General features: G+C 36.5%; 1 protein-coding gene across 1 annotated transcript; it reads left to right on the top strand.

Moving 5' to 3' along the window:
* Nucleotides 1-12,439: 12,439 nt before the first annotated feature.
* LOC117287544 (mRNA-decapping enzyme 1B-like) lies at nt 12,440-22,179 on the top strand. The gene is made up of 6 exons (XM_033768195.1): nt 12,440-12,572; nt 14,013-14,076; nt 16,115-16,286; nt 18,066-19,118; nt 20,313-20,618; nt 21,199-22,179. The coding sequence occupies exons 1-6, from the start codon at nt 12,470-12,472 to the stop codon at nt 21,265-21,267; spliced, it is 1,767 nt and encodes a 588-aa protein (XP_033624086.1). The 5' UTR covers nt 12,440-12,469; the 3' UTR covers nt 21,268-22,179.
* The last annotated feature ends 699 nt before the right edge of the window (nt 22,180-22,878 follow it).

Below are 22,878 nucleotides of genomic sequence, written 5' to 3'. Positions count from 1 at the left end.
TTTTTTTGTCCTGCTACTGTTTGTTAGTGCAGAGCTGTGCTACAAATTGTCGTCTTGGTAACCCAACAGACTGGAAAACCAAAATATTTTCGCGCTTAACAGGATTTTTACGAAATGATAACGTGTTAGATTTTAAAGTGACTGTGAGAGTTCATACATTTGCACAGTTCAATGTCTCTGCTTGACCTATGTTCATCACTGAGCAATTACATACTGTTATAAAATAATAATTTGAAAGACTTAAACATCAAACATTACATAATGTTGTTTTGAAAGTTGCCCCAAGTATCCTAAAACAGTAAAGCCTCATCAGTGATGAACTTTCTTCATGGTTCTTTACCAATAATCTCACAGGATTGAATGAACAGCTTTCCAAAGAATCCATTTTCTCCCATTTTTTCCATTTACTATGGTAAATGTATATATAAAAAGAAATAATAATAATCGTTACTTCTAAGAACTGAAAAAGTCTGAGGATTTTATCCCTGCCCTCACTGAATTAAAAGCAAAAGATGCATTGTGCATGTATGAGATCTTTTTAAAGCTGTGTTCATGCTTTATTTCACATTCCACTTGTTTGTACTTGTATGTTACTTAAATGATCCTCTCTTAAACCAAATTCTCCAACGAAAATGAAATTGTCCAACTCAAAATTGATGTTACACTCATTTTACCCGGAGCTTTGCACTGATCTTTGGATCTAATGGACAGGGATGACTTTGCGTTCGTCACAATTGGGTTCAGGCATTTTGTGACTTCAAGTTGGACGACTGTAAAGATCCCAAACACACCATATGCAAACATTGGCTGAACATCTCCGAGGCACGATAGAAAACAAATAAAATATTCACAGTATAATCAAGATTGTCAGACATTATAAGAATTTCTCTTGTGATTGACAATGGAGGCTGAACACATTCATTTTAGATGCAGGAAAAAAAAGTGTCCCATCCTCTGCTATACTGAATTGAAATAGCATTGCAATTGAATTGGGAAACGTCCCCCCTTCCCCCTGAGGTAACTTTCATGTTGAATTCATGTCCGATATCTTAAAAGGCTTATTGCCGTTAACAGTGATTGGGACGACGAGTGATTCACGTTTATTGCACAGCTTGAGGGCTTCGGAATTAGACAGACGCTTATAGATTCGGACATTCTCATATTGATTTGGTCTCATCTTTTTTAGAGGAGAGTAATAAGTCATCGAGTTCGGAAGGCGTCTTCAGCTGCCAGGTGTTTTGGAAGTGTCTTAGATTTTCTCTGTATGTCTCAGAGATACATGGTGCTTTGACGCGAAACATTGGCGTTTGGAGAAAAAGCATCTTGTAGAGGGATTACTTGATGTGGGTGTAATTTTCTGCTGCGAATATGCATGAGAAATTGATGAATATTTATGAGTGTCTTTGAGCCTCCAGAGACGGTGTTGTTGATAGAGTATGTGCACCAGTCTTATTTAACTGGTATTCATCATATGCAACCATTTACAGACTGAAGGGGGGGGGGTGACAAGTTTTCTTTAAAAAATTAATCTTTGAACATTAATATTGATTTGAGCTTTGGGAGTTGTCCTGTAAAGCTTTGATTTTTTCTTCTAATAAAATATTGAGACTGAATTTCCAATTTGTTTCTGGTAGTGATCCGTAACAATTCATTCACAGTGGGTGTGGTTACAATGTTGGAATGATGTCACATGACCAACAATAGGCTATGAATATTCATATATGTACTTTTGCATATATTAAAAATACAATCAAGTTTGAATGAACAATAATAAATACAGCTAAAATAACAAATCATCTTTAAATGATATCGTTTTAAATGAACACCGGGATATCTAATCTTCGTAGTCCTTTATATCAGTGACATTTGGAGCTTTTAGTGTGACAATTTTTCTTCTTCTTTTTTTAACGGTAAGACACAGAATAGCAGCAGGGTTTCTGTGTATCCTTAAAAGTATTAAAAAGTCTTAAATTGAACCATCCAGAGTTAAGGCCTTAAGAAGCATTAATAAAGATTAAATTTAGTTATTTGATGTCTTAACAAAAAATTGATGAAGCGTTTAATGAATTTTCCTATCGGCTCGTAAAGAACTGAATTACGCTGCGTTTAAAGAAGTAACGTAACTGTTTCTCTCTTGCGCCCTAATTCACTTATTTTGGGTGTTAAAGGGTAGCAATAAAATGGTATTGAAAAGTGTGTAGATACAGTGAGCTAGGAGTACTACAGACCTCTGGGATTTAAACCATGTCAGATTATCTTTTATCTAATCCAGAACTGACTGTGGTTTAAAGCTGATTAAACAAAATCTAATCTCCTGCAATCCAAGAACGTATTACAGTTTTATTAACCTCAGAGCAGTATTCCCTTTGACTCTCCCCCAACCGTGACAAGTTGAAAAGTATTTGCTTACAAGCAGACATAGCTCAGAAATTTCAATTGTAAAAAATGCTCTCGGTCCATTTGGTTGGTAAGTTGTTTGCAACAGCTAATTCTATTTTTTCAGATTTCAATTGTGTAAGTTTAATAATCGTTGTAGAAATTGGGATGGTGTGTAAATTACAAGCGCGGCTATTTCAGTGATTTCTTTTCGGCTTGGGATGCTGGACTATTTCTGGGTGGTCGTTGAAATGAATAATTGTATTGCAAGTTTTTGTGTGTAGTTGTAAAGAAAATATATTTTTGATTTTTGAGCTATAAAATCCATGGTATAAAGTTTGTACTTTTATTATTCGAACTGACAAAATGTTACAATCAGAAATCAGCATGCTTACCTAAAATGATGATGTGTATGAAAATTTAATATTTTGCATTGTACAATTTATGAAACTCAAATATCAGCACTTTTACATGTACATGTGCACCTTAAACTTGTATTTCCTTCGACTCTCCCCAACCGTGACAAGTGGAAAAAGTATTCGCTTACAAACGGATACCTCAAAAATTTCAATTGTGTAAATTCACACTGGGAATATTTTTTCGTATGTATCATCAAATTACACGTCCTATGCACCGGCAAACACGGCACGCAAGATCCATGTAAATGTTGATTTATGAAATGATAAATTTATAAGGTCTGCGCCAGACATCAGCTGTGGGGCAGCTAGAGCACAGCGTGGCGGCTGATGGCGCAGCGAGCGGAGTCATCAGTTAAGATTCACAGTAATTATTGTTGGTTGTTATACAATGAATCACTCAATATCATTCTGTAACCACTTACTGAGTCTAAACTGTGCAGTCAATCGAGGATGTATACGTCTGCTCGTTTATTTCTTGACTAAGTACCTCAGGAAATTGTTCAAACAATTATTTATTGAGTGTGAGTTATTTAAGGTCAACCTATAAAACTACTTAGCTTTTTCGTTGGAATTTTCAGAACTGCTTTTTGCTTTTCTGGGTTGTGCTTTTGTATGCACAAGGTCAGAGAGGAAGAAATTGTAATACTTTTTTCTCGCTACATTTATTTTCATCCGAGTAATGGATTTAAGACATGATGTTCTTCCTACACGAGTCTGATTTCCAATTTTTGGGCTCTCACAAAAAGTAGTAAAATTGTTATTAAATAGCCATAAAGTCTATAAAAACCTATACAATATGGATGTACTAATTTAAATGTTCACTACTTATTTCAAATTTTTTGCCTCCCACAAAAAGTAGTAAAATTGTTATTAAATTATAGCCAAAAAGTCCATAAAAACCTATACCATATGGACGTATTCAATAAAATGTACCTACTTATTTTTCATGAGCCAAATATCAGCCCTTGTACTCACTAAAAATGTTCCTGTTTTTCCCCCCAAAGAGCCAAATATCACGCCTTTATTAAAGATCAAGTGGCAGAAAAATTGTTCTTCTTTGCTTTTATCATTCAGAATTTTCCCCTCTGGCAACAAATCGGCTCACATGGAGACAAATGTAGCACTGGCCAAAACACTCCACTCTTAAACAGCATACCCCCGAAAGAAACAATTAGGCAGAACTTTTTCTTTTACACTTTAATCGTTCAGAATTTTTTTTGTCCGCTTGTTTTTCTCCGGCAACAAGAAAATCTTCTCGTTCAGAGTCATTTGTAGCACTGAGTACATGTATAGACACTCCACTCTTAAACAGCTATGATACCTCGGAAAGAAATGATTACGCAGAACTTTTTCTTCTTCACTATTATCGTCAACAAAAATTTATAATCTTAGTTTTCTCCGGCAACAAATCTTCTCGCATGGAAACAATTTAGCACTGGGTATAGACACTCCACTCTTAAATAGCTATGATACCTCGGAAAGAAACGATTATGCAAATGGGAAATTCAACCCAAGCAGAATAATGCCGGTGTAATTGTTTCATTTCACTTTTTTCCCCCTCTCCTTATCGAAGGGTTATAAATAATTAAATAGAAACGCTGGGTGGTAAGTTAGTTGAATTTTATGTGCAGGTGTAAATCCGTTTTCTTGAGTGTCTCAGAAAACCAACTGAGTAATGGAGTGGCCGAGTTGGACCAGACGCAGCAACGACCTATCTCTTCAGTGAGATCAGGTTTTTGTTTTCTCATGTTAAATTATTACCTTTGGTTTGAAATATTTATGTATTATTAGGATTAGTAGACCTGAAAAATAGTCGCAGGTAGTGTACGTCAACGACTGTCTGTTCGGTGAGATAATAGTTTTTTTTTCTTCTCTCCCCGGTTAAATTATTACCTTTGATTTGAAATAATTAAACATATATAAGGTTGGTAGTACTGCATGATAGGTACATGTAGTTGCAGGCAGTGTTGGTGAGATCATTTTTGTTTATCCCCCCGTTTAAATTATGCAGCTGAATTATAGTTTTCAGGGACATTGTGCTTCAACAATGCATAAAATTTGTTTAAAAAAAACCTTGAATACAGAAATTATACTTTACAAACTGATTCAGTAGCTGAACACAGAAGTACATGTGTTAGGTGCAAAACAACAAAATGTAAATTATGTGCAGTGTAGTTGAACCAATGATCCGAGGGATCCTTCCTGCTCTCTACGACGATTTAGGGAAACTGTTTTTAAACTTTTTTTTTTTTTTTACTACTTTCAAATTGGACCATTATGCATAGCCGTAATCACACTCCAGACCTAAGCTCACATACTATTGGGACTGTTTATGATGTCGAGACTCATTTCCTGTTGAATATCTTACTTATACATTTACTGAAACACTTTCATTCGATTGTTGGAATATGCTTTAAATGTCATCAGTTTTTTGTTCGCAATGCGAATGCTATCGCGCTACAAAATAGGCATGATAGTCTTTCTATACTTAAAGGCAGTGGACACTATTGGTAATTACTCAAAATAATTATTAGTATAAAACCTTACTTGATTACGAGCAATGGGAAGAGGTTGATAGTATAAAACATTGTGAGAAATGGCTCCCTCTGAAGTGACGTAGTTTTCGAAAAAGAAGTGGTTTCCACGAATTTGATTTCGAGACCTCAGATTTAGAATTTTAGGTCTCGAAATCAACCATCTGAAAGCACACAACTTCGTGTGACCATGGTGCTACAAGGTTTTTTCTTCTTTCATTAATATCTCGCAACTTCGACGACCAATTGAGCAAAAATATTCACAGGTTTGTTATTTTATGCATATGTTAATATACACCAAGTGAGAAGACTGGTCTTTGACAATTACCAATAGTGGCCAGTCTCTTTAAGTCTCTTTTTACAAAAAGGGCACAATAAATAATCTACAATCTCCCTTTTGTTGACCTTTACAACTCATAGAATTAAGCTTTTTGGTATACATTGTAGTAACAAACTTTTGATAAATGCTTTCTTTCTTCGTTGAAATGTCAGAAGTCTGCAGAAAGGTATAACGTAGGGCAAGGTGGAGCATAGAACATTTTGTCAACCACTGGTCAATGTGCCGTGGTTCCCCATGCCTGCAATAAACCCCCAATGGTCGACAAGATTCAACTACAGACCCTCACTCCAACTTGCACTTAATTACAAAATAAAATGGAAACTCACTTTATATTATTAAGTCTTTAACATTATGAGTGTTTTTCATCTCTAAAGGAAATAACAAATTGAATATAAAACAAAAATATTGATTTTTTGGGGGGTGAATAGTAAATCAAATGTCGAAAAGTAATCATAATAATTTCAGTATTTCCTTTTTAAAAGTATGGTTATTGTTTGAAGATTAGTGCTAGGCTAGTTTTAAGATAGATATCTTGAAAACATGAGGCTAGGTTAAAATGAGCCTAAAAAAAAAAAAAAAAAAAAAAAAAAAAAAAAAAAAAAAACTTAAAATAATTACTGAACTTTCCCTTCAAGCAAGTCATACCAACCTCATCAATGAAACGTCATTGTTCCAATCCACTTGCCTCACATGTTGCATGTTTGCACAGAGCACCAATCATTCCATAAACATCCAAAAAAGAGTCGCAGCAAATAATCAACTCGTAGAGAGCGGGGCGGGTCAGAAAAAAAAATCCAACAAGCTTTTTAAAATTATTCTCCGGCCCAGTCGGTCGTACAAATCGGTAAAAAAAATGAAAGCGATGAGTAATTAATATATCCCAGGAGTGTGTGTCCGATACACGTCGATCCTATACACCAAATCAGCGTTGTTAATTATGAGTAGTCATTGGTAGGAGAGATGTTGATCTGTCATGCCGAGCATGTACATGTATTCTGTGCAGGTCCGATCATCGGGATAGTAGCCCCGTATCATACATTACTTAATAATCACACGAAACTCACTCCCCCTCTTCTCTCTCTACTCTCTCACAGTCACAGAGACTCATTGGCCGGCCCGTGTATCCAAGCAACTAACTGATTTACATTGTGTGTTCAGAACCGTAGGTTACTCACACGCACAGAGTACAAGCATGGTAAATGACACAGTTGTACAGTGTCTCGGCCATTGTGTGCACTTGACGAATCGTGATTGGTTGTTTGGGGTATGGAGTAGGGATATAACCGTATGCTTGTCACTTGGCCGTGACCCTCCCTCCGTCAGTGTGTAGTGGCTTTTTCCGTCGACGGCTCGCACAAATGTGAATTTTTATTGATAGAATCGATGTTGTCTGTGAATTCTTGAAATATGTAATTACATATCGGGTCGAGAAGTTGTTAATGTAGGCGTTCTTGATGAAACTGGATGCGCGTACATTTAGGTGTTACACCGGCATATAGGCTAATTCATTACTGGTGTGGGACATTCTCTGCATAGTGTTATGAAATAGATCACAAATAAATACTTGTATAAAGTTAAGTATTGATCAATATTGTGTCACTTTAATTTATAGTTGGAGGTCATTTCTCTTGACATATAAATATTCTTGAAATAATTATTTTTGTTTCTTGAAAAAGAAACCCCCAGCAACCTGGACTTGAATTTTGAATGTTTACTTGTTTATTTGTTTTTGATAATTTAAAGTGTTTTAATTACGGAGTCCTCGTTTGCTTTGAATCCACTGTAACTTATCACTTCTTATTTTCACTATTTGAGGTAGGGCTACTTGTTTTTTTGGAATGAAGGCTGAGGCTGTATCAAAATTCAGGACAAACTTTAGGAAAAAAAGTAACGTAGGCCCCTACTTTAAAGGCACTGAACTCCTTCGTTAATTGTTTTAATATGCATAAAATAACAAACCTGTGAAAATTTTTGGCTCAATTTGTCATCGAATTTGCAAGAGAATAATGAAATAAAAAATAGCCTTGTTGCATTACTTTGTGTGCTTTCAGCTATGCATTTATCAAATGCTTCAGCTGAAGTTTTTTATTATTTGAGTAAGAAGTTACCTCTTTCTCAAAAACTACATTACCTCAGAGCGAGCCATTTCTCACAATATTTTTTACTATCAACAGCTTTCCATTGCTTGTTACCAAGTAAGTTTGTATTCTAACAATTATTTTTTAATACCCGTAATTACCAAGTGTCCAGTGCACTGAATGGTTGTCTTGGTAGTATCAAGCACTGTTAGACTAGTTTGGTTTTGAGCTCTGGTGAATGAAGCAACATACATAACTGTCTCGGGAAGTCTGCCAGGTTTCCTACATGTAGTTATTGGGAATTGGTGAACTGATTTAACTAAAAGGTTTTGGGGATTTTTTTTTCCTTTCTAAATGTACAAGAAGTCTTTGAAGAAATGTATTAATTTTACTAAAAGGGTTGAGATCGGGGAGGTGGTCATTTCCATTTTGGTTAAATACTGGAATTTGAGAATTTAAGATCTAAGAACAAACCTCCAGAATGGTTGTCTAATTTCATTATATTCATCTTGGGTTGGTTTTGCTGATTTCAATGAGTTTTTTGCTTGTTTCTTAAAAATCACCCAAACTGCCAAGTTTGATGCTGTAATGGTCTAGCTTCTTAAATACTTTTGTCTATAGTATCTTTTTCTATGCGAATTGAATATTTTCTTAACAGTGGCGCTTTTTTGTGTGCCTAGTTTTGTGGGGTTTTCTTAAGCCAGAGGAGCCTTTTAGAATTTGGTTGCACTGAGTTGTAGTTAATGTTAATTTAAAAAAAAATCACAAATTTTTTTGGACAAAAAAAAAAGACAAAAACGATCTGACTTATTTCTTTGATAAATCTAGGGTTTTTCTGAGGTGTTCTAAGGTTTCTTTTCTGAATTTGCATCAGTCATTTACATGTAAACTGTAGTGTAAGTGACAATTTGGACGCCTATTTTTGTTAAGTCACAGCACATTTGAACATCCTTTTTACTAAATCCAGGCAAAAAAACTTGGGTGCAACCCTCCCTTATTGTGTCTTTATTTTCCAGGAATCTCAGTAATGCTTTAGAAGGAAGGGGGAGATGTGGCAGTAATTATTAGAAAATTTGATATTAAAGGGGTAGGGGTGGGACTTTACTCCCTCTTCCACATATAGGGCATGCTATACAAATGGTGACCTAGAAAAGCATGCAAGTGTGGCAGTTAAAGGCAGTGGACACTATTGGTAATATTGTCAAAGAATAACAAACCTGTGAATTTCTTTAGCTCAATTGGTCGTCGAGGTTGCGAGAATAATGGAAGAAAAAAAAGCCCTTGTCGCACAAGTACAGTGCTTTCAGATGTTTGACTTCAAACATCAAAATCTAATTCTGAGGTCTCTAAATCAAATTGTTTGAGTGGGAAATTACTTCTTTCTCAAAAGCTATGTTACTTCAGAGGGAGCCGTTTCTCACAATGTTTTATACTATCAACAGCTCTCCAAAAAGTAAGTTTTTATGCTAACAACTATTTTGAGTGGTTATCGATAGTGTCCAGTGCCTTTAAGTGTAACAGTCTGGTAGTTTAGCACTTCAGGAATGTTCTCTTATAAGATCATTGCCCGGCATCAGTGAAGGAAGGAGGACAGATTAAAACATTCTGGTGGTAGTAACAACCTTTACATATAAAGATTAATGATCACTCTAGAAATTGGAGCGATGTGTAGAAATATAAACGCTGCTATTTCAGTGATTATATTTGGATGGGATGCTGAACTATTTATGGGCGGTCGTTGAGGGGAATTATTGTTTACAGGTATTTTACAGGACCCAAAATCAAACTGAGAAAAAAGGCAATAATAAGAATGAAATGAAACCTAAGCAGTTTAACATAAACAAACATTTGAACAAATACTAGGCCAAGTTAAAGTATGGTCAAGTTAAAGTCATTTGAAGTATGGTCAAGTTAAAACCAATACTCAATGGATTTGAAAGATACTAAACAGTGACATAGTTCAAATGAAAAACACTAGACTCCTGGACTTGTCTGGTCATGAATTAGGTGGTCAGCCGTCGTTTTCACCAAACTCTTCCTAACTTAGGATTAATCTAGGACTTAGGACGGGGTCAGTTTCATATCCAGATATGTAGGACGCATTGAACCTATCCTAAGTTAGGACGGGTTACTCGAGTCCTAACTCGAGTTAGGATTAATCCCAACTTTTTTTGTGTACACTGTGTGGTTCCTTTTTTAAATTTTTCTTTCTTCAACAGTCCTGGTTTTTTTTCTGACTTTCCAAAAGCGTTTTGAGAATTCACTGTAACTTTGCGCTGCATAAAAACTGTTTTTTTAACATTATTTTGAGATCCCTTTAATCATTGGCATTCAACAGCTTTTTAATTGACACACAGTCAAAGTGACTTATGTCCAATGCAATAAAGCTCAGTTGAATTAATTGCAGTGTTTATGGGACCTTTGCCAAGACGATTAATTTGGTATTGTCTGGAAATATTAGTCTCTGGAATTGGTTTGTATAATGTTTAAAATGAGTAGGGTAGATGGCCTTAGCTTTCCATCCAAACCAAACCTTTTTCAGAGGCATAAAAAAACACAAACATTTATAAGTTAAAGGCAGTGGACACTATTGGTAATTACTCAAAATAATTATCAGCATAAAACCTTTCTTGGTGATGAGTAATGGGGAGAGGTTGATGGTATAAAACATTGTGAGAAACGGCTCCCTCTGAAGTGACAGTTTTTGAGAAAGAAGTAATTTTCAATGAATTTGATTTCGAGACCTCAGATTTAGAACTTGAGGTCTTGAAATCAACCATCTAAACGCACACAACTTTGTGTGACAAGGTTTTTTCCTTTTCTTTCATTATTATCTCGCAACTTCGATGACTGATTGAGCTAAAATTTTCACAGGTTTGTTAGTTCATGTATATGTTGAGATACACCAACTGTGAAGGCTAGTCTTTGACAATTACCAATAGTGTCCACTGCCTTTAAAGAGGATCGAAGGACATTATATATTGTTTTGCATTATTCCTCAATGTACATGCACCATGTGATTTTTTTGCATATATTTTTTTCAATTGAGCTATACTTGCTTTTTTAGACGAAGAAAGATAAAAACATGACAAGCCAACTCACACTACATTTTAAGGCATTATGTTTTGAAGTTATACCAAAATATGCACCAGTCTGATAACGGAGAATAAGTTGTTTATGCATCATTAACTTTACAAATAAATTGCTTTTTCCCGTTTGTGACAACTTGGTTTTTATGATGATAAAAGAGGTAATATTTCCAATGATTTATCAACCTGTATGGAAACCGGAACGACCCAATTCATCTCAGAGAATTCCAACTCCCTAGGTGTTTATCCAACTTGTAGTTTGGTAGTCTCGCAGATCAAAATAGGTAATTTGAAGAAGAATTTATTGGTATACATGGATACTTTAAATTTCCTACAATGTCATAAAATATTTTGAATCCTAAACTCTCAAGATGGAATATTTTTTGCCAGTTTTTCTCTTTAAAGGCAGTGGGCACCATTGATAATTATTCAAAATAATTATTAGCATAAAACCTTACTTGGTAACGGGTAATGGGGAGAGGTTGATAGTGTAAAACACCGTTAGTGAGAAACGGCTCCCTTTGAAGTTACGTAGTTTTCAAGAAAGAAGTAATTTTCTTTTTGTTTTAGTGTCCCACCACAGCACACGCCAAATTATTACTAAAACCCTTGGCTCAACTCGACGCCAAATTCCACCAAGGCTGTCTCTAACGATTGCACTGCGAAGAAATGTTAGACAAACATCAATTTGACAGCCTTGACGCTTCTTCCCAGAAATGGATTTCATGTTCACACTTCAACCTCAAGCTAATAACATCGGCGGCATGGTTTTATCGATTGCAATTCAAGAGGGCGCTGTTCCAGTTTGCTTTTTATTTCATTAAGCCCAATCTCACTAGAGCTACTTGAGCAGATAATACTGCTTAAAAAAAAACTGTGCTTAGCCATATGAGCAGGGCCCAATTTCATAGAGCTGCTTAAGCAAAAAATTCTGCTTAAGCAAAATATTCCGTGCTTAGTAATATCAGAATACCGGCCAAGACTCCACTCAATTGTTATGCTAAGTAAACGATAGCTAAATACAAGTCACGTCACAAGCAATGTATATGGCATGAAATTTTGGCCAGTAACATGTGTAAAATAAGCAAGCTATTTTCGTGCTTAACCTAATTTTTGTGTATGGATAAAGCCTTTTGAGCGCTATCGTTGCCCATAACACTGTTGTATACTCCCCAGGGAGCTGAGAAAGATTGAAGGAATGTTATTGGCCCAATGATCAGGGCTCTCATATAAAGCGCATTGAGATGGTTATTGTGAAATGCGCTATATAAGAACTTTATTATTATTATTATTATTATTATTATTATTATTATTATTATTATTATTATTATTATTATTATTATTATTATTATTATTATTATTATTATTATTATTATTATTATTATTATTATTATTATTATTATTATTATTATTATTATTATTATTATTATTATTATTATTATTATTATTATTATTATTATTATTATTATTATTATTATTATTATTATTATTATTATTATTATTATTATTATTATTATTATTATTATTATTATTATTATTATTATTATTATTGTTATTAAAAAGTTTGTTGATGTTGACGTTGTTGTTATTGTTGTTGTTGTTTTGCAGGTCTGTTTCACCTTACAATGGCTTCATGATCATGAATCGTCTGAGTATGAATAACCTGACGGAACCGGTCACTAAGGACCTGGAATTCCAACTGCAAGATCCATTCTTGCTGTACAAGACGGCACAATGTGAGTCCGAAACCAGATCACTTGTTCACCGATAAAACAATACCATAATGTAATAGATAACAAATTTGCATCAGGGATAAAGAATATTTATTTTGGTTTTAACTTACACCGGTGTGTGTCAGCACTGTATACTCAGTACTTTCCTGAGTTCTGTGAACAAAATCACTGGCAGATTGGGATTTGAATCCACGACATTTGCATCAAGAGGAGTGTCTTACTAATATACCTTTCTTCATGTAGTTGGTGGTAAGACACTGAGTATACAGTGCTTATATACACACATCGGTGAAGGGTAAAAACCAAAATTAATAAAATACTATTTAATGCATTCCCTGACCCCAATTTCATATAGCTGCTTTAGCTGCTTTAAGCAGAAAAAATGCCGAACAATTGCTGCTCAACAGAAGTGAGCAGGATACTGGTCACAAATTGTATGTGAAATGGTAGTTTGGCTGGTAACCTTATTCTGGTAAGCAACATTCTGTTGTGCTTAGATACCTTTTGCAGCTCTTTGAAATTAGACCATGATTGCCCTTCTCTGGTCAAATTGACATGTCAATGCATGTAAGTGCTGCTCAAGCACCAGCTAGAGGTAAAATGGTTGCACCTATCCCACAGAGTGTGCAGGTTTTACCCTCTTTGCCTTTCTGAAAAGCCCCTAGGCTTAAAATAAACTACAAAAACCAACTGTTTGGATTAAATCTTGAGATGCTTTTAACATGTGTGCGAGAGAAAACAATCCAGAGCAACTGATTCCAGGGCACAAACATGCCTACTGGATGTTATGGCCAAGGGGGTTTGTAGCAGCAAATTCAAGTTCTGGTGATTTAGTCATCGGATTGTGGGTTCGAATCACGGTCATGGCAGTAGTGTCCTTGAGCAAGACGCTTCACTACAGTTGCTTCTGGCCGGGATTCGAACCCACACTCGCCCATGATAACTTAACCATGATAACTTCATCACCCGGGGGCCAATTTCATAGAGCTACTCAAGCAAAAAATTTGCTTAAGCACGAAAACAGCTCGCTTATTTTACACATGTTACTGGCAAAATTGTTATGTCATATACATTGATTGTGACTGGTATTTAGCTGATGTTCACTTAGCATAACAATTGAGTGGAGTCTTGGCCGGTAATCTGATTTTACTAAGCAAGGATTTTTTTGCTTAAGCAAAATTTTGTGCTTAAGCAGCTCTATGAAATTGGGCCCAGGGCTTGAGTTCGTTGCTCTAAACACCCAATGACTCTCACCCCTCTTATGTTTTATATGTTTTTTAGCATCTTGCTCGAGGACACAAGAGTTTTGACTGGGATTCGAATCCACACTCACCCACAACAACTTAACCACCAGAACTTTAGTCCGTACTCTAAACCACTTTGCAAAAATACCCAATGACTGTCACCCCTCTTACATGTATATGTTTTTTTTATTTCTTGTAGCCATTTATGGACTGTGGTTTTATGACAGAACCGAGTGTCAACAGGTATCAAGACTCATGGAAAGGTAAACACTACATCAAGTTATGAAACTTTAAAAAAAAAAAGGAAATGGCGTGACGTTTGGACCCTAGCAGAGTCTTTCTGAGGGTCAAAACATCAGGCCACTAACTATTTGTTTGCATTTATACCTACATATGGGTCCTTTTGGTTGGTACAGACAATTCTCTTTTCTCAAGTTATGAAACAATACACAGGGTTTTCCCCTGGTTTATCCAAAACTGTTTGGCATTCTGGACCCATTTTTCTCCTCATATTTTTGACCGAAGTACGCTGAATTAAAACAAGGTCTTCTACTTGGTGTTTATCTTGGTTTTAAAAGCCCTACTGTTCAATCCGGAGCATTCTATATGGTTTTCTCCTGATGTTTTTGTGAACCTATTATTTTTTTAAAACTTGTATAGTTAGTTTTAACCTCACACATCCAAAGTCTAATTTTTAAAATAGTGACAATATTTTTCTTTTCACGATTTAGACTCAATTAAGATTAAACTTTCACTGGTATTTATTGTATGTTGCATTGGCCTTATGCTTTTAAATGAGTATTCATAAATACCTAAGACATTTTATCCATTTTGATTGGTCGAGAGGGCATCACGAGGTGTTGTTTGAACGGATGATACACATGTATAACACCAGTAAAAAGTGTTATAACATGGGCGTGACACGCGCGCTTGCACCTGTGTGTATAAGACAGTTTCTTCATTCCTATTGGTCGAGAGCAATGGCTGAAACAGTTATGCAACATAACGCGATACGCGCGCCGCGCACAGCATCTCCTTATAAGGAGTTGTTTACCCGAGGGCCTAACCATTTTATAGCTGGAGGGGTGTTGTGTTGAAAGAAATTATAATTTCTGCATGTATTTTACCTCTTGACCAAAAAGTGTTGATGTTTTTGAACGAAAAGGTATTCATGAATGGGAATCAAAGTGTGTGAATCGGTTTTCAACTAGTGGTTTAAACCTGCCGAGGCCTGGTTCTTGATAATTTACCTCGACTTCGTCTCGGTAAAATGATGAAGTCCAGGCCTCGGCGCGGGTTTAAACCACTAGTTGAAAACCTCTTCACTACACATTGATTCCCTTATTGGAATCCAGGATGCATGAAAGGCAATGAAGGTAATCACCTCCAATCACCTCCTTGCCCCCTGATGACCTTAAAATGCTCAAGTAGAAATTTACATTTCCTCATAGGGTGCACTTTACCAAGGAGAACATGCTTTGGTGTCCTTGCCCTTTCAAAAAAGAAGCATACAGAATCACTTCAAATGGTTATCATTTTTTTCAAAAATATTGCATACATTCATTTAATTTAGAGTATGGTGACTTTATGCTGGTACCCCTCACTTCCTGGTGTTGCAGAATAGACAAGTATTGACAAGTAGACCTCGGACTGTGATTATGACAATATTGAATTAATTATTAGCCAAGGGGTCGATTTCACAAAAAGTTAAGACTAGTCTGATGTTGTTAGCTTTAGCCTTAAGTATTCAATGTCTCGTAGGACTTTCTGTGAAATTGACCCCTGGCCTCTAAATCTTTCCAAATTTTCATCTAAATCATAAAAAAATATGGCTTTATTGATAAATGTGCCTGATGCTTCTACAAAATCTTCTGCGCTCCCATCAATATTGAGAGGCTAGACGAGGGACAGGGGGAGAGAATGTTTAAAATAATATGGTTAAACTTCAATCCGAACAATCATAATTTTATTTTAAAAACACAGTGTTTTGACTGTGGTGTATCATCTGTCAGTTCGCGGTATGGCCGGCAAACTAATTATTTTGATAAATATTTCCATCTTTCTTCAAGAAAAGTCTCATATATGATGTTCCATCAAAACACGTTTGAGCCTTCAAGAAAGACTCTGCTAGGGTCAAAGCATCAGGCCACTAATTTTGTTTTCAATTTTTACGCTAGGTCCTTTTGGTTGGTTGACAGTTTGCAATAGTTTACTCTACGTGTATTTTCTCATAATTCGTTCCATTTAGTGTTTCAATTTATTACCCATTTATCAATAAATTGTTTTCTTTTTATCTTGAAGCTTGGTTTATAAAGCTAAGAAGAGAGCTAAAGGCGGTGGGCATCGTAGTCGGAGTGTGTCGGAGAGTGATGCTGGCCCATCAACACTTGGACACCAGTCCGCAATTGGGCAGTCCACACAACAAGTGGACATTATGCAGATGTTGTCTAGAGCACAGCATGAGTATAACAAGGTGTGAAATTTATTTTAATTCTTCCTCGGAGCTCAATATATTTTGTTTTGTGCGGCCGTTTTGGTTTTCTCCCATTCAACTCAATGTGATCAAAGCGAGGCTGGAAGGAAAAACGGTCTGGTTCCTCTTTGTGCAATGAGTGTTAGAATTAATGTTACTGGATGCAGGGAACATGTATAATTTGTAAGACTATAAGAATTTGTTCAACCCATGGGCTCAATGGGAGACTTTTGGGACGCTTGGTGGCAGCAGACTTACCAGGTAAAATCCATTGTTCTCGGTCATGTGCGCACGCTAAGAACTACGTAAATAATGGAAATTTACCTGGTAAGTCTGCTGCCACCTAGCATCCAAAAGTCTCCGCTTTCATAAAGCTGCTTTTAATGCAAAAAATACATGTAGCACTAATTATGGTTACCAGAAAAAGGTCACAAGTACAATATTTGACTTGTATCCTGCCTATTTTGTTAGGCAGGAAATGTTTGAGCAAAATTGTCTGCTCAACTATGAAATTGGGCCCTGGTGTTATTTTTTGGTTTTTCCCAATAGGTTTGCTGTTATTGAGTGATCTCATATTACAATTGTTCCCTCATTTAGCAATTTTGTTAACACACAGTTTCAATGTATTTTGCCTTCCTTTGTAGATGTGTTGTTTAAAGACAGTGGACACTATTGGTAATTGTCAAAGATTAGTCTTCACAGTTGGTGTACCTCAACATATGCATAAAATAACAAACCTGTGATTTTTATTTAGCTCAATCGGTTGTCGAAGTTGCGAGATAATAATGAAAATAAAAAAACACCCTCGTCATACTAAGTTGTGTGCTTTCTGATGCTTGATTTCAAGACCTCAAATTCTAAACTTGAGGTCTCGAAATCAAGTTTGTAAAAAATAACTTCTTTCTCGAAAACTACTTCACTTCAAAGGGAGCTGTTTCTCACAATGTTTTATACTATCAACCTCTCCCCATTACTGGTAATCAAGAAAGGTTTTATGATGATAATTATTTTGAGTAATTACCAATAGTGTCCACTGCCTTTAAAATGTCTTGTTGCTGCTGTTTCTTTGCCTTGCCTTGGTTCTTTCTCGTAATGTTTTTGAAATAGGAATTTCGTCAAATTTCTTATTGTTTTTTTTATTATTTATTTTTTATTAACGAGTGTATTTAACTTAAAACTGTTTTATTTTATCGAGGTTACAAATAAATGTTATAGGCCTACTCTATTAAATATTTCTCTATCTAATGTTGTAGATTTTAATTTAAATCAACTTATCTTTTTAGCCTATCTTTTCAAATGTTTTTAAGCCTGTCTGTTGCATTATAAACCAGAAAGGAAGCTAACTAGGTATATTATTCTCAATTTGGGTTGAGCAAAGACAAATTGAGTTGAGAGGGAGTTGAACTTGCAACCTCAAGATCAACTGGGGAAACAAAGATATTGGCAAAACAAAGATGTTGACAAAATAGACCGCCAGCATTATGGCTCAGTTGGTAGATCGCTGATATGGCTGGCAATTCTGGTCCCCCGATACGGCAGGTTGTGTTGAAATTCTGACTGATAGCGCCCACTTGTGAGTCACCATTCTTCAGTCCATGATAATAAACCATACGGGGACGCACCAACCAGAAGACAAAATCCCTATAACACTGGGACAATAATCCAGAGGTGACAGGTTCAAAACCTGCTGAAGTAAGTTTGTCTTTGTTCAACCTACATTTGTATGTTGAAAAATAATCATGTTTGTTTTTTCTTATTTATCTGACATGTCTTTTGCAGACTCAACAAGATGACAAGATTCCAGTCTCTTCCCCTAAGCCCAAGAGTCCCCCACGTATAGCATCGGAGTCGCCCACCGTCCTACGCCCGGTACCTGTCAAACCAGAGGACGGTACCCCAGACCAGAACTCTAAACAGACGGGCATGGTGAGCGATCAACCCACAACCAATAAGGTCATAGGTCCAATGTCCCGTGGACCTAGCATGCATCCTGGGTTCCAACGCTCAGTCTCCATGCAAGGTAGTCTGGGATATTTAAGCGGCAACTCTATCATGAGCAGTGGCCAGGCAGCTCAGGTGCCGGAAATGTTGCAGAAGCTTCTGTCTAACGCAGCTGGGGAAAGCCAAAGAGTGATGCCGGATCATCCGCTTAGTAACAGACAGGTTCATACTGTAGAGAGTCTGGAGAGAAGACACGACAACCAAACGACCTCCAAGAAGTCTCCAGAAAGTGACTCGAGTCAAGGGTCAGCTGGACAGGGTCAGGGATCGAGGGGTCAGATGATGACCGTGGAGAGTTTGGAGCAGCAGCACACAGGTTCTACTACAAAGGAGAACGATAGTAAGAGCCAGGGGTACCCGATACAGAATCTGCTCGCGCAGCTTAGTATCGCGCAGCGAACTGGAAAACATGAGACAACAGAGGGCAGTGGTTCCTCTATGTCCTCTAGCTCCAAGGGACACTCATCATTTGCTGGTAGTCAGAAACTCCCATCAGGAGGGGGTGATCATGGACACTATGCCGCTGGACCAAAACCAAAAGCGGAGGACATTGTCGGGCAACCCAACAACCCCGATATGAACCAGAAACTACTGACCTCGACGAGATCGGTAATACCGACGTCTCAGCCGTCGCCGTTACAGTTTATACAACCCTCTTCCATTCAACCGAACGTGCATGTGAAGCCTAAAGGTAGCAGGGAACCGGTACAGTTCACTGGTAACCAAGGTGTAAGGTCTTTACAGCAGATAGCTTTAGGAGGGGTGCAGTTTGGACAAATGAGACCTAATACATCAAACCAAACAACGACCAATGGTGTTACAACTCATACGGTAAGTCCACATTAATTTCAAAGGCACACAGGATTAATATATATTTGGTTTGCAGTAACACCATGTGTGTATCTACTTGCCAGGTAGAGTTTTTTCTTAGAGAACTGTCTTGCTTTATTCTACTACCGCGGAGTAGATTGTTTGGGTGTTTTGGAGACTTCTCAGTTCTGAAAAGAACTGTCCTGCTTTATAACTATTCCCCGGGCAGATGGTATAGAAAATAGGCTGGGACTACTACATTAGCTTAAAGGATTGTAATTAACTGAACTACTGCGGAGTCAGTTCTTAAATTGGTCTCAACGTTTCTAGAACAAACTCTACCTGGCAAGTAGATACACACATCGTGTTACCGCAAACCAAATATATATATTGATACCTTACCATGCAATGCCTCAAATCCTATATATACAGGATTAGTGCTACCTATCAGAATGTTTGAGCTTGAAACCGGACTTTCTGCTTCTTCTTCTCATCCATACACTCTTGATTTGCTGAGATATAGAACAGGAGTCATTGCAACAGCTTTATTCCTCATACTTCTCATCTCTTTGGAATTCCTTGCCTGGTGCATGTTTTCTTCCATCCTACAATCTGGACTGTTATAAGAGGAGCATCAAACTCTACCTTCCTCTCTAAATGTTTTTGTTTTGTTACATTTAATAATTGTTCTTCTTGTAGCCCCATACCAGGAGTTGCTTTTAACCCTGTTTGGTGCAAACTTGCAGACAAAATAAGGGTAATAAATTGGTACAGATAAAAAATATCAAAATGCAAGGAAAAGGGCATGGACAATTAGTGGCTTAAAACATACATTTTTTAAATATTGAGACATTGATTCAAACCAGAATTGAGTATGAAGAGGTTCTTACTGTGTGCCAAGTTTGCTTTATCCTTTAGAAGTCTATTTGTTACATGTGTACCTATTTCTGTTCCTTTCTTTTGACCTGTTTATTTGAATTATTAGTGAGCGCCATGACTGCCCTTTTGTTGCAGATACCGGCACTGTACAAGACTCCATTACAATTATTATTATTATTAAATCCGCAATTATTTTTAAAGTAATAATTTGATGTACTGTACATTGTATTTAAATTTTTAAAATTGTAATCTTTGTACTAATTAAGCCCCTGGGCTACAAATACATTGTTTTAATAAACCTGAAATAATAATAATAATTAATTGTTTGTATTTTAGCCTGTTTCTCCTCAGAGGATCCCTGGCTCACTTCTTCCTCCAACTCTTTTGACGCCACAAGCGTTCAGAAAGAGAGCTTCCAGTGAGACCGTAGTGATGGCCAGTCAACAGCAGCTTTATCCCCCTGTCCTACAAAATGTGGTGGTCCAGTCTGCACTCTCGTCCAATCAGCAAGCAGGAGGTCATCTTGCTAATTCAGTTCAGCACAATCCACTATTGAACAGGGTGGAACCAGCAGGGAGGGTGAACTCTGGAGAGATACTGAACAAAGAGCAGTTCAAGCAGGCATTTGTACATTTATTACAGGTAAATTCAAATCACTTTTGTAAGAAAAGCCACATATTATGTGTGACTTCCAACTGCGTCACGTGGGTGTGTATAAACCTTTGTTTATGACCGGTAAAAAGTGTTAGTTCACCCGACCTTGCACCTGTTCTTATAAGACAGTTTCTTCATTCCTATTGGTCAAGAGCAACAGCTGAAACAGTTGTGCCACAGTATTCCCTTATAAGGAGTTGTTTACCCGAAGGCAGGGGAGGGCTTTACCATTTCATAGCTGGAGGGGTGTTGTGTTGAAAGAAATCATTTAACAATTATAATTTTTGCATTTATTTTACTTTTTGACCAAAAAGTGATGATGTTTTTGACCGAAAAGGTATTTATGAATGGGAATCAAAGTGTGTCGAATCGGTTTTCAACTAGTGGTTTAAACCCGCCGAGACCTGGTTCTTTATAATTTACCTCGACTTCGTCTCAGTAAAATTATCAAGAACCAGGCCTCGTTGGGATTAAACCACTAGTTGAAAACCTCTTCACCACACATTGATTCCCTTAATTAAACCTAAATTTTATAACTTGACCATCAATCTTTTTTCTTTTTTTACAGAGTGATAGCAGTTTCCTAAGCAGCTTACACAACGCATATCTCCAGACAGTTCATCATCCACCAATTTAGCAAACTGTCGTCATGAGCTACTTGATGGTCAACATTGGCGTCATGCTACAAGCTGTACAGGTGCTGTTGTGTACAATGTTATTTTATAAAGCAGTAGTATGTAATTCTGTAAACAGATTGATGAACACTATCAATTGAGATATGTACATCCGGTACACTTTAACCCCAACCTTGACATTGTGAAAAAATAACTAAATTTGTTGTTTCACATTTATGCGATAAAGCTAGTGTTAAATTATCAGCCTACTCTTTGAAATGGTAGTGGTATCGAAGTTGTAAAAGCTGGTACAATCATAGCTCCCATATTTCTTTATCCTGACCTGAAAATTGTCTTTGATGAATGATACAAAGTACAGATAGGAACAGATAGCTATAGCTACAAGAAATCCAAGTTAACATAAACAGTGCCCTCTAGAGGGGGAATTTAAATTTGCCTGTATTTATTCGTATGTTACTTCCTGACACAGCAGGCGCTCCATAGTTTTGACCCCCTAATAAGAAATACTTCCAATTTTTACTCTCTTTTAGCATGTGAAAAAAAAAAAAATCCAAATTATTTTCTTTTGATAAAATAAATTTAAATATAAAAAAAAAAAAGTAAAAATAAAAAAAATGTTAATACTGACTAACGATAGAGTTTTGCCTTGAATACCTTTTGATTTATATTCTATTAAGGATGAATATAAGTTTACGTACTAAACGTTTTATTTTAAATTATAAGCGAAATAAGGGAAAAAATGACTTGCCTTTTACGTAACTATCACTTTATTTTTGTGCGTGTACGTTAACTACCATTATGCATGGTATGACAAAATGTACAGGCGCATTCTTTCAACCTTTAGTGGTTCAAAAATCCACTTGAAGTTGTAGTTGTGATTGTTTTTTTTTTAAGTTGAGTAATGTTTTTTTTTCTTCTTTAGTATATTAACAACATGGATAACGTTTTAGGGAAACGTCTATGTGAGAGGAAATAAGTTGCCAGCATCGAGTAACAGTAAAGTGTTCAAGTCCAAAAAAGTACTGGGTAATAATTTTTAAGTGACTGAGCATAGTCCAAGTCGATAGCAAAGATTTAAAGCTAGACTTAATAGAAGAAGTTGATATCTACAATGATTTAACCTTCATTACAACTCATTGTTCTTTAGTTTTGATTTGTTTTCTTCATACAAGCAAATGCTTTACCCTTCACCGTCAGAGTCTGTTGGCTGGTTTCTTATGTCATGGACTCATTTTGTTCTGGGCCAGCTGATTTCATCTGAGTCAACAGACTTGGCAGGGTTTGCCTTGAACTTGTTCATTTACCAATCTGTAGGACCAGCTACATGAACATGTAGCTGGCAATTTCACTGGTCCATATTTGATATAAAAAACGGATGCTGTTTCACTTTGGACTAGCCAGCCTGACCTCTTTCAGAGAGTTTTGACTGGTCCTAGGGTGGTTTTAATACTGGCATTTAGGCAACGAACCACGAGAACGCTGCTTGGTAGTCTGGAGACTGTATACTGTTGGAATTTGATGGATTCAGAGTTCTGTCTTATCAACTTGGCACTGGGCTGGGTGGATGTACAAATTCTTTGAGTTTATAAATTTAATGAATTGGAGGCGCAGTA

The sequence above is a fragment of the Asterias rubens genome, chromosome 2 (assembly GCF_902459465.1).
Source record: "Asterias rubens chromosome 2, eAstRub1.3, whole genome shotgun sequence".
Classification (NCBI taxonomy): domain Eukaryota; kingdom Metazoa; phylum Echinodermata; class Asteroidea; order Forcipulatida; family Asteriidae; genus Asterias; species Asterias rubens.
Note: the sequence above shows the minus strand (reverse complement) of the source record. Positions and strands in the feature narration are given on the sequence as shown.

Excerpts from the sequence above, each read along its gene's own strand:
- LOC117287544 (XM_033768195.1), top strand. The coding sequence starts at position 12,470 with ATGATCATGAATCGTCTGAGTATGAATAACCTGACGGAACCGGTCACT. Across the intron at positions 12,573-14,012 it reads GCTGTACAAGACGGCACAAT|CCATTTATGGACTGTGGTTT; the intron begins GTGAGTCCGAAA and ends TATTTCTTGTAG. Across the intron at positions 19,119-20,312 it reads ATGGTGTTACAACTCATACG|CCTGTTTCTCCTCAGAGGAT; the intron begins GTAAGTCCACAT and ends TTTGTATTTTAG.